General features: G+C 39.6%; 2 protein-coding genes and 1 long non-coding RNA gene across 10 annotated transcripts in view; 1 reads left to right on the top strand and 2 right to left on the bottom strand.

Moving 5' to 3' along the window:
- The window catches only part of COL4A4 (collagen type IV alpha 4 chain), a 76725-nt gene extending 70905 nt beyond the window's left edge, over nt 1–5820 (top strand). For all 6 annotated transcript variants that reach the window (XM_079975827.1, XM_079975828.1, XM_079975830.1 and 3 more), the window contains 2 exons: nt 300–586; nt 1854–5820. In XM_079975827.1, coding sequence (XP_079831953.1) covers nt 300–586; nt 1854–2117 — 551 coding nt within the window. In that variant the 3' untranslated portion in view covers nt 2118–5820. The remainder of the gene's footprint in view (nt 1–299; nt 587–1853) is intronic.
- A 1909-nt stretch (nt 5821–7729) lies between these two features.
- LOC307216094 overlaps nt 7730–15608 on the bottom strand; it is a 387485-nt gene continuing 379606 nt past the window's right edge. Inside the window, exon 2 of the long non-coding RNA XR_013838908.1 lies at nt 7730–8109. This is a non-coding gene — a long non-coding RNA (uncharacterized lncRNA). The remainder of the gene's footprint in view (nt 8110–15608) is intronic.
- RHBDD1 (rhomboid domain containing 1) overlaps nt 7730–15608 on the bottom strand; it is a 29823-nt gene continuing 21944 nt past the window's right edge. For all 3 annotated transcript variants that reach the window (XM_079975933.1, XM_079975931.1, XM_079975932.1), the window contains one exon: nt 7730–10228. In XM_079975933.1, coding sequence (XP_079832059.1) covers nt 10116–10228 — 113 coding nt within the window. In that variant the 3' untranslated portion in view covers nt 7730–10115. The remainder of the gene's footprint in view (nt 10229–15608) is intronic.

The following is a 15608-nucleotide window of genomic DNA, read 5'->3' as shown; positions in this document are numbered from 1 at the left end:
AGTGAAAACTCTCGACTGCACAACACACACATGCACACGCACACACACAGCATGAGAACATGTGTTCTCTGTACCTAGCTTTCCTTGGACACAGGTGACAATGATTGCTGTTGAAATTTCCAGACACCTCCAGATACTGTAAACCCACCCAAAGCCCTTATGCATCAATAATTTTCCTGGCTGCATAGTGCTGATGTGGAATAAGGCTCAAGACTAACTTAAAACTGTTCTTTCATAAGAACTTCAAGTGTTTTGGATTGGTAATTATATGTGTGCATGTCCCCCACCATCTATTCTAGGTCTCGCTGGATCTTGTCTCCCTGTGTTCAGCACCATGCCCTTTGCCTATTGCAATATCCATCAGGTCTGCTACTATGCAAGTCGAAATGATAAATCTTACTGGCTGTCAAGCGCAGCTCCTTTGCCCATGATGCCCCTCTCTGAAGAAGAAATACAACCTTACATTAGCAGATGTGCTGTCTGTGAGGCTCCTGCCCAAGCTGTTGCAGTTCATAGTCAAGATCAATCCATTCCTCCCTGTCCATCAAACTGGGGAAGCCTATGGATAGGCTACTCATTTTTAATGGTAAGATTGAATATTACTTGGCGTTTCTGTGGAACTATTTGGATCTAACCATGCTAGCTAATCACTGAAACTGAGCCTGTAAATTGAATAAAATGTATGAATGAATGAGAACACACTTACCTGGGAGAAAGTTCAGCTGAACTTAGTGGGACAGTCTTCTGAGTAGACATGCATAGGATTGAGCTGTCAGCAAGATCTGCAAAGTGCTCAACTGATTTGTCATTTGCTAATTGACTGTAGACGTTTCACTCCTTCAGTTTGCCATCTTGGTTCCTTATCTTGTCTCTATTTGTTTTACTGTATTTATCAGTTGCCCAATAACTTTCTCTGGGCAATGCACAGCGCATTATAAAAACAAGAGAACTATAAAATGCAAACTACAGTTCTAACGAGCAGAATTAAACTAAAATTGAGATAAAGTTGAAACCATGCCAACAGCAAATAACCACTGCAACTTAAGAGATAAATGGATCTGATTTTAAATGTTTGTATGGCCTTCATCTGCTGCTAAAATGACATAGTCTGTGCCTCCATGCAAGGGGCTGCTGCTGAGACCTTTTCTCTTGCAGACACTTCCCTTATTTCAGCTTGCAGAGGCATAAAAAATGACATCAGGTTATTAACTTTTTACTGGCTTTATTGTATTGTTTTATGTTTGGTGTTATAAAATTTAGCCATTCAGTAGAATTACTCCTGGAGGCTGAGACTGGCAGATCAATGAGCTCAGGAGTTTGGGTGTGCTGATCAAGTCTGGCATCACTGGGAACCACTTTGATATTTTTAATGATACTTTTAATGCAAATATTTTTATAAATAAAGCAAACTGTGGGCACAGGTAATTATGTATGGGAAGAAGATGCAAGTTCTTCAGGTACTGTGTTCTTGAGCTACGAAGAATTTCAAAGATCAAACACAAGACTTTGAATTGAGTCCAGAGTATCCTGCCAACCGACAGTTAGCTCCAAGTTCTAATTAAATGAAGATTGGTTTTGACATAAACCATAGGCCAAAATCAATTCTCTTTATCACCATTCACACCCCAAAATGAAAACTACAGAAGCTATCGCAAAATTCATTTTGCCTTATGAGAAATGCCAACTCTGTTGGTCAGTACTACGATGTAAAAGAGATTTAGTTGTAAGAAAGTTATATTGTGTTCACTACGCAGTCTTATCCAAATGAGTCTCACTGAGCTCAGTGAGATTGGCTACTGAGTAAAACTGTACAGGGTGAGATAACTTCCACCTATTTTGCCTGTTTCTTTCAGCACACTGGATCTGGTGACCAGGGAGGTGGACAGTCTCTCATGTCAACTGGAAGCTGCCTTGAGGACTTCAGATCAGCACCCTTCATTGAATGCCAGGGGCAGCGAGGGACATGCCAATTTTTTACCAATGAATACAGCTTCTGGTTAAGTACTGTAAACCCAGAGATGCAGTTTACTTCAGTCCCTCGTTCAGAGACTCTCAAAGATGAGCAAGAACAACGCCGCAATGTAGGTAGATGCCAGGTCTGCATGAAATATGGCTAAAAGAAACCCGACCGTTTACCAAAGTGAAAGGGGATGCCGTCAGTTGCATGTGGTGCTAATCTTATGTGAAACTGTGTACTGCCGTTCAAGCCTTTGACCACATCTGCAGAAGTTTAAGCCAGTCAAACCATGGAACTGTAGTTCTTCCTCAAGTCCCACTCCCTGTGCAGCGACACTTTAAGAGGCATTGTAGCTGTGCTAGCTAGAAATGTATGGAAAGCTTAATGTCCTTTATGAGCCCCAAAGCATAAGCCCACTTGCAAAGGCAGCAGGATGGGAGGGCCAGTGTGGGGTAATGGTTAAGAGTGCTGGACTAGGACCTGGGAGAACAGGGTTCAAATCCATACTCAGCCATGAACCTCAACTTGGTGATCTTAGGCCAGTCACTGGCTCTCAGCCTATCCTACCACACAGAGCATTGTGAGGATAAAAGGGGAAGGAGAAGAATGACATGCACCCACTAGAACTCACTGGAGGAAAGATGGGGTGTAAATGTAGGAAAACATAAATAAAAAACAAACCATCTCCTGACTTATTATTTGCTGCCATAGGGAACAGATCATCTATCACCCTCATCCATCTTTTTTTCCTGGAGCTTTTTACCCTTTATTTCCCTCTTGTCTCCTTAAACTACAAGCCTGCAGGCAAGTCCAGTCTTATGTTTTTAATATTGTTTATACAACACCTTGATGACTGAGACACTTTATTAGTCATAAACTATTTTTATTAGGTCTGACCTAGCAGTGTCAAGGATGCAATTCATGTAAGCATGAAAAGCCAGCACGCTTAAGCAAATTTCTGCCAGGAGGTTGTGACACTGCCACAAATAGAGCCAAGTCATACTTACTGTATTTTTCTGTGTATAAGACTATATTTTTTCCTAAATTTTTGAAGTTTAAAATAAGGGGTCGTCTTATACACGGATAGTGCATGGTGTACTTTCTTAATTTTGGGTAAAAAAAATTAGGGGTCATCTTATACATGGGGGCGTCTTATACACAGAAAAATATGGTACTTTCCCCATGTGGTTGCATCCTCAGGGACCACCATTTGAATGCTTGTAAATCAGCACAAAGAATGAGAATACATATGAAACATTTTCTCATATGGTGTTATCTCCATTTTTACAAGTCGTGTGTGCATCATTTTCACTTGAGGAGTCTAATTAAATTATACTAACCCTACAGACAGGTCACACTTTTAGACATCTTTGTAACACAGAGCTAGTCTGTCAATGGGCCTGATTGGGGCTCCTGCCATCTTCTATTCTGTGGACATAACCAAGACGGTGTAGGTGTCACTTAGACAGGAGTGTGGCCCTGTTAGGAATGTTGGCTTGGAAGAGCACATTGGTGAAGGCAAGAAGGGCTAACATGGCTTAAAACCAAGCATTTTGGCCTGGACTGATAAGTGAAGAGATTCTAAGCAACCATATATTTTGTGCTCTAACCAAGCACTGCTATGATTCTTATAGCACTATTCAGAAGTAAGTTCCTCTAAGTTCAACGGGACTTATTCTTAGGTAGATGCACATAGGAAATAACTCATAATGCAGTTACTTCTTGTAATGTAGAATACTTTCATAACCAAGCTTCACCAAGAACAGATTTCCCTATTCCCCCTCAAGTTCCAACTGGGAAGCAAGGTAAAGTGGACATTTACTGAACACTGTGCAATCCTTGGTGACAAGAGGCAACTGGCTTACCAGTGCCTGCTTTGCTGTTCTGATTTCCCACCCTTGGAGGAAACTATCTAAAGAACCCTCCTGTTAAGGTAGCTAATGAATGGGTGGACAACAGCCCTTTGGAGAAGAGCTTGTTTAACTGGGTTTTTATATTACTATACACAGGCGGGTCACTGAGAAGCCAGTCTGAGTATCTTTATGTTTTCATTTATTTTGAGTTATTTATATCATTTTATACTTTTTTCTGCTGCACTGTTATTACAGCCATTCACCAACAGTCCATCCTTCACATCCTTTTCAAGGGACATGCCACAGAGTACATAAGAAGTATCTAGGGACGCATGCATGCAGCCCTTTTAAAAAGCAAAATTCCCCTCAATCAGCTGTTTGGCAAGAAAGGATGAGTAATAGGGGAAATAGAATACAGCCTCTAATCCCTCGTAAACAGTGCTGAAAATCTGACCTAAAGTACAATATGATCTTCAGGTCACCAGATCCACCACACAATGGGCATAGTTGGTCTTTGGCCTGATATTTATCGACAAGAGAAAGAAAACAAAGGTGCTAAAAATAGCTTTCATGCATGAAAAACATTAAAATACAGACAACAGGAAAAATACCACCTTGCCTGCTTGGAATGTTAATTCAACAAACAGGCTAGGTCAAACCCACCTGAGGTGTTAACCAGATCTCTTGTTCAGCCTATACGCAAGCATTCACAGAAGTATCATATTGCAGATGAGTGCATGTCACAGAAGCTACAGCAACAGGCATGATCACTTAAAAAATATTACTGTCTTGCTTACTTGGCAGAACTAGCAAGAACCAACAAATGCGAAGATAAATGAATATTATAGTGGGTGAATACCAACTAACCTTGTGGGTGAAACCGTGCCTCTTTATACCCTCCCCACTGCTCTGCAGTGTTGGGCGAATCTCTAGAGCATATTGAGGGGGGGTGTAGGGAGGAGTAGTTCTGTCGCACAACAGGAAATCCTGCAGGAAATGCATTATTTGGATACTGCCTATAATATTTGCACATATGGTAGACAAAAAGTAAAAGTGATTTGCAGCTTAAAGTACAGACTATAAGCAGCAAGATGGCTAGTCATTACATATTAACACAGGCTACCTAAACCTATACTGCCTGGACCATAAACTTAAACATTTCCTGTAGCAGAAATAAGAGGCAGACAGAGCAACTGTTCTATGTGGAATAAAGGCATGGACTAGGAAACCTGACAAAATAGCAGTGGAGACATATACCCAAGGGCAGGGGTGGGGGGGGGACTTGAATGCAAATGACATGGGGCTCGACTAATTTGGGGCTGGGTGGTGGTGCTGGGAGATAACAAGACTAGGGAAATAGGAAAGAGAGAGTAAGCAGAAGCAAGGCACTAATAATTGCCTACCTCAAGAAGGGGCAATAAAGGTAAAAGGTTTCCTTGATTCCACTGTAACCTGCTGGGGCACAGTAATGGCTGAGACCAGAATTTCTAACAGTGGTTCAAAAAGGGTGTAGGACTGTCTGCTCAAATGCCAAGAGGCACCAGGTAAGACAACAATGGGTTGGGCAGTAAGTTGGCCTTTGAGGCAAGCCAGACTCCCATCCTAAGTTCCTTCCAAGTAGCTCGATAAAGTTTTAAAAATAGAAAAAATCTTGTTTTAGAGATAAAACTGGCTTGTGCTTCCTGCAACAGTCATGACTTAATGTCTGTTCTACATGAAACAGTTTGGGATAATAGTTTTCAGCTCCACATGAACAGTTAGCTGCATGTTCACCTATAAACAGACCTCTTAAGTGTGTTTCCCTAAAATAAAACCAAGAGTCAAACAGGAAGGGGGGGGGGAATCCTCACTCCCAGTCTGCAAAGTGTTACAGATAAAAGCACTTTAAAGAGGCCCAAGGCTTAACAAGTAGCATAAGAAAGAAAGAAAACTACAACTGTTGTTTTGTTTTCATGCAAAATAAAGTGAGCGTGGATGTTTGTGCATTCCAAGCTACTCATGCTTTGACAATTTATTCTGGCTTTATATGCCAATTTGCAGTGCTGTCATGACAAATGTGTTGTTGCCATGGTAACTTCCACAGTCAGTGCTTAGGCTGTCACTGAAATACTATCCTCCACTTTAAATGAACAGCAATATTTCACGGCACATTTTTAAAAATACTGTTTTTACACAGAGAACGGAGCCATCCGCAGGGAACATTCCTTCCTATGTTTTCCCTGTGGTGTCTGTTTCTTCCCTCTATATTGATTGGAATTCTATTCTCCCTTGAGGTTCAAGGGGATATATATTTGTTGTTGTTTTCAACAGACTTCTCTTCGGTGTTCTAGAGAGTACACAGACCACAGGTAACTAAAAGAAACCATAGAGAAATGTCCAAGTATTGGTTTTGGTCTATATTTCAAGCACATCATAGATGTGTCCCACAAAATCAGATATACCGGTACATACACTGTAGGCCCAAATTTGTAGAACAAACACTAACTAATCCCAACATCCTATGCTCCCAGAAGTTCATAGTACTGTTGGAATAGTATATGTGGGATGTTGGTGTTACTGCCTGCCATTGCTAAACATAGACTGTCATTCATACATGCCTTGCAGGCTGCTTCAGAAACCCTCAGAACGAGATGCAAGAAGCAAAGCCTCTGAAGTAGCTTTCAAGGCATGCAGTTACCTCAGTGAAGGCTGAAGCAAGTTTCAAACACTTCCACTTTTGCAATTTATCAGATTCAAGCCAGAGTACAAGCTATAGAGGCTAACGGATCCAAATATCTCTTTCAAGGTGAGGATCCTAGGCAGTTGCAATGAGAAACAAAGCCTCAGCTTGAAATCCTGTACAGAAAGCTGTCCATCTGGGTTGATCCATGAAAGGTATTTCTCTGTTCAGGAATCTTCCAGGCAGCCCACAAAAATCAGCCACACTGCAGAGAGGGACAACCGTTCTTCACAACCAACCTTTGCTCTGCACTGAACTGTTTGAGATAAAATACACTGGAGCACTCAGACTGGAGCGCAAGAACAATAACTGACCAGATGTCATGCAGACACTCTGGCCTTCTCTAGTGACAGGTCCAGTGCAAGTTGGAGAGAAGAGATGATGTTATGGATACCCAAGAGGCATCAGTGTGACAAAGGGAAGATCACCCAAACCAAATTCTCATTCTTACCAGTGGGGTGCTCATGCTTGGGTCCTGACTGTCTTACTGATCCAAAGGCTCACTAAGGGACTGATGCTGCTGATAGGGCCTCCTTGGCACATCTTTCAGGTGTGTGAGGGGTAAAGAGCAAAGGCCATAATATCACTGATGTGATGTCTGAAGTCAAAGACAGGCAGCAGGATACACCGTCTCCTGGCTCTCACCTTGGTACCAACCTGTTGTATTGAGTTAGAGGTTGTAACAACCCAAAGTTCAATCATTCCCTCTCTCTTGATTTTTCTTTCCAAAGGCAACTGTGCTACAGCAACGAAACTCAAGGTATGAATCATATACTAGTTAGCTGCCACACATACGCTCTTTTGGATGAGCTGGAGACAATATGGAATGAAAGTGTGACGTTGAAAGGTATCCTCAGACTCCAGGAAGAATGTGACAATCTCCCCCAATACCACTCAGAATAAAGTGGCTGTTCTACCAAGCCATCAGGAGAAAGGAATTTGATTATTTACACAACAGCAAACACATTTTTGGAAACAAACATTATACTGCATTATTCTTCTATGAGAACAGAGCATTCATTCACTAAATTTAAGGACAACCTTTCCACAGTCATTTGAAACTGAAAATCAGGTAACTTAATTGATCAGTATTAGATTTTTTATATATACATGTTCATTTTATCAGGGATACTCCTCAATTAGAAAATGCTATGTTGAGGGGCCAAAACACATACATGCACACACAAAAACACAGCCCTATTTAAGCTGAAGTGTGAAATATATATATTTTATTCTTTTAAAAAAATCACAAGATTGCTTGTTAATTCACAAACCATGATTACCAGAGACAAAACATGTAATGTACAGGAATGTTCAATCTCACCTCTTCTAACACTATTCCTCAAAAAAGATTAACCAAAATGATTTCCGGGAGCTTGTGAAGAGTTGCTTTAAAAATAATAATTTAAAAGTCGAGCGCATCTTCGTCAGCAACACTTGCAGAAGTTTACAATAAGTAAACAGGAGACAGTGATGACCACCAACTTAGATGGCTCTAAAAGATTAGACAAATTCATGGAGAAGAGCATTCAAGGAGAAGAATGCTTCTGAATACCAGTTGCTGGAAACCAAAGTTTTTCCTGGCATCTGGCATCTGGTTGGCCACTGTGAGAACAGAATGCTGGACTAGATGGGCCATTGGCCTGATCCAGCAGGCTATTCTTATGTTCTTAAATGAGTAGTACTTGATTCAGTTCAAGTATTACTGTTTGAAAATTGAAAATTAGTAAAGACTAAATGTAATGGCAAATTCAGTGGCCACAAAGGTAAATATATATTAAATGCACCTTTACAAGTAATTATCCTGTACTTTCCTGTTGTGGTCCTGATGAATATTGCTCCCCTGAAGCTATTTCCACTTAGAAGTAAGCTCTCTTTGGCAGTAATGCATGTCTTTCCCCAAATGCAAGTCTTATCCCAAAGAAGGTTAGCATAGGTGGTCACAGGACTCTTTCTTGAAGGACAAAAATGTAACAGCACAAATGCTAGCTAGATCCTAAAATAAAAATTAAAGCACATTTGCTGCACTTGCAGTATAGATTGCAGATGAAAACTAGTACTCAATTATGTACCGGATCAGTATTTCTGAATATAAAAGACCTACAAAATCATCAAAGAGATTTATATGTAGTGCCAATACTGTACTCCTGAAATCTCTCCCAAATTTAGAGCTCTCGGCACTTGGCAAGACAAAAAACCATTTTGTATTTTGGTTCTCTTGGGACAACACTGATAAAGGAAATTACAGATGCAAAACTGAAGCCTATCCAAACAATATCCTGTGCATCTCAAATGTTTTCATATTTTTAAACTGAGGATCTGCTCATGAAATCCAGAAAACAAACAGATTACGTCAACAATATTTCTGCTACATTAACATCCAGATGTTACTTATGATGTGCATATGGGGGGCAGGGAGGAATAGAAAGGGAGAGGGAGAGGGAGATCCTGGACAAAACTCCTTGGAGAGGTAGTTGTGTCAATGCTTCAAAAGCATAGAACCCAGTCAGTAAGTAAACTCACATTCGAACATAAAACTTACAGGATGAATCTAAATATGCTATGAATAATACTGAAAAGATTGAAGGCAACAAAAGTTCTCCTACTTGGGCTTTGAAAAATATACAAAGTTCAGGCCTCTCATGTACAAAAAGATTTAAGTGTTAGTACTTTAATATATTTATACACTGAGTGTCACTTTATTACCTAAAAAAGATACATCACTAGCACACAACTGTGCCCAAAGGCACTGCAGAACGGCTGCCAGGAGCTTCTTTTTACACATCATAATGTTTAGTTCTTAAATTATACTGAAAACAATATGGATGGGTTTAACCAATCAGCAGATCTAAAGAGGGCATATTCTAGCCAAATAAAAGCTGTTATCTAGAAGCCCTAAACTGTATCTTGAACTTTTCTGAGACACATCAAATTCTGTTCCAGAGCATTTGAGACGTAAATTCTGTGCAGAGAAGCAGCTGGCAGAAGCTTCCACAGTGAGCTCAATGTAAAGCAAGACTCAGCATTATCCAACAATGAAAAGCGTGCCACAAGCCCATCTCACTCAAGTGAATGGGTGCTGCCCATGTATAGTTCCTGCACATCTCTCTTCCCTTTCATTTCAATTGTGCTTGCACAGATATTGCAAGTCAACTGTACTCAGAATTTTTTTTTAAGGATTCCAAATAAAAAATAAACATTTTCATTATACATTTGCATCCACACAGTATATATTCAAAACACACACAAATGATTATCAGAGTTAAAGAAAATAAACCCAAATACAATATAATTTAAGAACTGAGTTTTGTGGAGCGAGAAATCCCCTTTGGTTTTGTCTGCAGTATCTTTGAATGTAACCCCAAAAGGAAGTACCTTGCAGGGTCTAAGGGTTTAAAGAAACTTTTCAACTTCACTTTTAACTTTGGAAGCCCAGAGGCAAAGCAAGTGCACATTTTCCACACACCCTGGTACGATAATTTGCAGGAAACATTATTTTCTGAGAAACTGCTAAACTGGTAAAGATCGGACAGTGCTCTGGCAACTGGGAAGAGCCCTTTATATATATTTTAGAGACCTGAGAATTTTACCACCTCTCAAATCGATTAAGTCTTTGCCTTCTAAGTTCCTCAACTGATGGCTCTTCCGGTGGAAGCCAAAAGCCGTAGGGTCTCCTCTCATTGCCGTAATGTCTTGGGCCTGTTAAGAAAAGCAAATACCAATCACTGTCATCTTCCGAAATCTACAACAGGCATATTTCTGAGGATTTTTAACATATAGTTTTATAATGTTAGGTCAGACCCAAATCTTCAAGTTGCTGCTGCTAATATACTAGGCTTTATAGTATGTGTAACAATTCTGAGTCAAAAGAAAGACTTGTCAATGGAACAATTTACGCTTTCTCATCAATATGACACCCGTCCCCCTGAGATTTCTTACATTGGCTCCTCTGTGATGAAATGCATCAACTGCTGTAATAAATGGGGTGACCACCACCCCATACACATACACACCTCATATCCCACACTAGTTTTCAGTCAGTGCTCTCTTTTTGTCTCCAGTAGAAGACATATAGCCATCAAATTTTCCAACCCCCAGAAAAGAAGTTCAGTTTAAGCTCTCGCTCTCAAAAGTAATTTCTTCTATTGCTGAAAGGAATTTCCAGAGGAACAAATAGTTTGTGGCCATGCAGTGTTGCCTGAATATTAAAAAACCTGTCTGTGTTCAATTATCATTTTGGAAAAAAAGAACAAGTAGCAATTGCTAGCAGTTTATGGATGAGCTAAGCTGCCACTCTGTTTCATGAAAACAACAGGATACTGGGACTTCCTAAAGCAGGGAAGAGGTGAGCTCCTCTTCTCAACTACACACCTATGATTTTGTCAACTAGGGTGACCATCCAAATAAGTGAAGAAGGATGGCTCAGAGACTCATGGTCTTTTGCTTTTGAAAAACAATTGGGCAGTGAGGTCATTTTAGGTCCAGAGTGATGGTGGACCTAAGATTTGTACTTTTGCATTAGCTATTACAAGTTGTGCTGACTACCAACAGTTTATAGGCAGCTTTAAAAAGTACTAGACAAATTTGTAAAAGGTGTAGCTAATAGTAATTGATGGACCTGACAGCTAACTGAAACATCCATGTTCACAAGCAATGTCTCTCTGAATAGCAGATTCTGGGAAGGGCCAGAAGGGCCATTGTTGCTATGCCTGAGCCTCTGGCAGGCTACTATTAGAAATGGGATGGACCTTTCGCCTGATCCAGCAGAAGAGTTATTAGGCATACAGGAGACAGAACTGTGCATGAAGCGGTGGCTCTCTGAGGTTTCTGCATGGCCAGCTGAAGAGCCAGGCTGTTTGGTTTAAATGTCTCTGCCTTGGGTGTTTAGTTGTATTATTTTAAAACCAATTTTTGTTGTTTATATTGTATGGTTATAAATCTTCTTGAGAATTATGTGAAAGGAGATGAGCAAAGCAAAACGAGAAATCAAGCATTCACACAGATCACTTCCTATGTTTTTATCCGCTCTTATTTTTATCTGTAAACCGTCTTGAGGCCCTGTCTGGGAAGAAGGTGGGTATAAATTTTATTTTTTTAAAAAAAAATTATAATAATGTCAATATTATCTTGTTCATTTAGAGGAAATAAGCAAGAATCATACAATTTACTACAATTAGAATATTTATTTACACAAAATGGAAGAGTATTTTTAAAAAATGACACTGCAGCCTACCGTGCCAATATGCAGTTCAATATGCAAAACATAGGGCCCTTCCAAGCCCACTTTGCTTGGACCATAACCTTAGTTACTAGCATGAGGATAGCAAGGGACAGCTAAAGGTGGGAAATTTCCTTATATGGATGTTTGAAGCAAGAAACCCAGGAGAACGAAGGAAAGACTGAAATAATCAGAAATGAGAAATATTCATAAGCAAATAATTGTAGTTCAGATCTCACAATTGCTTTAGGTGAGCAAGACTTGTGTAGTATAATGGGCAGAAAGGAGGATTGATTAAACACAATAGTTAATCAGTTTGAAGAAAAGGGAACACTATGCCTGCTGTAGAGGAATGGCTGATAAAACTCATGGACTTGGCTGAGATGGCAAAGTTAACATGTTTAATTAGAGAAAAACTATTGACATTTATTCAGGACTGGAAACTTCTTACGGACCACTGTAAACGTGACAGCAAATGTGTCAGATATGCTCTGGTTTTTCAGAGTAAAAAGCATCTGTGCCTAAAGTAAATACAAAAACAAGGAATCAAATTTAGCATACACTTTAGTATGTATGGGAGGTTTCTACTGCATCTAAACATCAAGGATTAAAATAGTGACTGCTCTAGTGAACAATATTAATTTAGATGCTGATCATGCTTCAGGAGTTCCAGGAGATGGCACCAGAGGCTCACAGGCAATACATTAGAGGAAAGTAGGACAAACTACAGTCAACAAAGCATTCCGCATAGTAAGCAGAATTAGGCTTATTTTGAAACAGATGGGCTCTACAGAAGCTGCAGCACTGAATATTATAGAGTTGTTTATTGTCTGGCTGGTTTGAAACCCAGGGATTATTTGCTAGCAACTAGCACTTTCTGTGTCACATCGGGTTTCATCTAAAACAGAATAAAGTGAAAGCCCACTGGGATATATAGATATACATTTTTTTATACTAATCCACTGTTGAATTCAGAACTGAAACTTGCTATTATGTGGTCTATTCAGCACAGGAGTGCTTTTTTTTCTGGAAAGATTAGCAGCATACCCGACATCCTAACCCTGCTGTAGAACAGCTAGCTAACAGATTTTGTCAGAACTGGGAATTGCACAGAAGTACAACGAAAAAATATTTACCACTGTTGGCACTTGTTTTTGAAACATCATTTTGAACACCCTATATTCAGTAGCATAAAGAGATCACCTTGGAACTCTCGAGTGCATTGTGAGATGGTCATACTCTAAAAAAGGTTGTTAAATTTGCAAAGCAACTAACACCCTTCCCAATCATGAGTTGGGATAGAGCATGAAGAACACTTCAGTCTAGAAGTTTTAAAAGATAGTTATTGTATGCCACTGACTTGCACAGTATATCACAAAACCCCTGTCTGTTACTTGTAGAAGAGTTAATAAACTTTTGTTCAGACTACAATGTTATCTAAGAAATAGTAACATGAGGTGTGAGTCATCAAAATTCCACAATAAAACTATTAGCATTACGAGAACAGAGGATAGTTGGAATGCAACAGTGATAATAAAACGGGGGACTTGAATACTTGAGAAATACAAAATGAGTAAGAAAATGTATTTTACTGAACCAAAGCACTCAATCCAACGTGCTCTATAAATGCTCTTGCAGAGATTGGTCCAGTAAAAGAGGCTGTCAAAGGTTATAAAAACACAGAACACATGATAGACCAAAACCCAATTAACTATGAGTGCCTCAACTACAAATTTTGCCAACTATCTTTACTTGGTCTTGACTAGATGCAACTTCAGCTGACTCATTCTTAGTCACAGCTAGACACTCCATAAATGTGATGGATTCAGTTCAATTTATCATGGGCTGGATGGAGGAATCCTCATAGAGCAGGATAGTTAACTGGTGGTCATCCAGATGTTGCTGAATTGTGACTCACATTATCCCTGACCATTGGGTAGGCTAGCGAAGCTGATTAGTGCTATAATTCAGCAACATCTGGAGAGCCACAGATCCCCTACCTGTCCTAGAGCATAGCAAAGCCCAGTTCTACCACCATCCACAATTTGACAGTGAGGCTCTGCCATTATAGGGAAAGGGAGGCCTGTATGCACCTCCACATCCAATTTGGTCAAGCTAATTCAAGGATCTAATGAACACGGGGCCATAAGATGCAAAAGAACAATGTTCTCATGTTATAGAAGGTAATACTCTGACCCTGACAAAGGGATTCCTTGGATGGTCCTAAGAACAGGACCAATGGGTTCCAGAGTAGTACAAAAAATTATTCAGCATGATCATCATGAACTGATCTCATCAGGATGGACATATGTTCTGTCATGCTAGCAAAGAATCTCAAATCAGCTGATTACACTAATGCTGCCCTGTACAACAACTCTAGGCTTTCTTACTATAACTTTGGAGACCTATATGGTCAATTTCATCCTTCCTACAGGGAGCAGCAATAGGAATAGCACAAGTCATTGACCCAGGAAGTATCACTTTCTAGCATTTCTTGGGGACATCAGGAACTACCTAGAATAGGTGAAAGTAGGAAACATGTGGCCCTCCAGATGGATGACAATGTCCATCATCCTGGACCACTGGTCATGCGGGAGCTGGGACACCAACAATATCCATGAGGAACCTGCATAAGAAACTGAAGGTAACAAACCCAAGAAAATCCTGATAGGTAACACAAGATGTTTACGGCCTTTCTTGTAATGTTAAAATCTCTGCTTGAACATATAATCCAAATGTTTATTTTTATGTATCATTTATGTATCCCCAAATAAGTTTATGACGTATCATTTGGCTTCAGTGAAACATTTAGGGTTGCCATATCTTGAAGAGCAATTATGGATAGCTATGACAACTCTCATTTTACATACCCATGAAAAAGAGGCCATGTCCTGGAAAAAGAGGACATATAGCAACCATACAATACCAAGAATGTTGGTTTATAACTTCAGGCAAGGAACAAGCACTAGAAGCAAACAAAGGTTTCTTTTCACAAAAATCTTGTTTGATAACAAACAAACAAAAAACCCAACATATAAAAATGTGGGGGAAAATGTGACCTGTAAACAGACTGCTTTCTGTCTAGGATGTTTTCTTCCTGGTTGCCAACAACTTATTTCTTAAAATAAAATTAAAAATGTGTTTATTATGGAAATATCAAACCAAACACATTTCACAAAGTCCAAAAGAAAATAACCTTGAAGGTCATTTTGAGGATTAATTACTATGTGCATACAAAACTATGAAGAGTTTTACAACTTGCTCAGAATCTCTCACTGCAATGGGTAAAGTTATTAGGACAAGAGTTCTTTCTAAACACGTGTCTGTAACATGTAGATTTCACAATGAATTTCATAATCAAATACTTTCATAACTGGTTGGAAATCCCCCCCCCCCAAATTTATCAAGGGGACAAATGAACAGTTTTAGTAACATTTGAACTGGCACCAAACGACAACCTCGGTTTTGGCTTTAATTCATCTCAGATGAGAGACTGTTTATTCCCTAACAACACTGTTTGGTCTTGCTAATTATGTTGTAATGCCAGGGCATTCTTTCTTGTGTGTCCAAAGTTCACAAAGAGCTTCTGGGTACTGTATAAAGAATACATAATGCATTACCCAGCAGTTTTTTTCTCTTTTCCTATTGGCAGTACAGCTGGGCTTGTCTTTCCAAACAAAAAACAGCAACGTATACGACAGCACTCTATAAAAGACACACTGATATTACATTCAAGTTCCGGGGGGGAGGGAAATGCTTCTTCACAAAACAACAACAACGGGTATTTAAAATGCGTACAAAGCAAAAATGGGCTGAGTAAATAAATGGGAAGATCTTGGCAATGATTATTGCTCCCTTGCA

Source organism: Podarcis cretensis (genome assembly GCF_951804945.1).
Source record: "Podarcis cretensis genome assembly, chromosome: 5".
Lineage (NCBI taxonomy): Eukaryota > Metazoa > Chordata > Lepidosauria > Squamata > Lacertidae > Podarcis > Podarcis cretensis.
The sequence above is the reverse complement of the archived record's forward strand: the minus strand, read 5'-3'. Positions and strand labels throughout refer to the sequence as shown.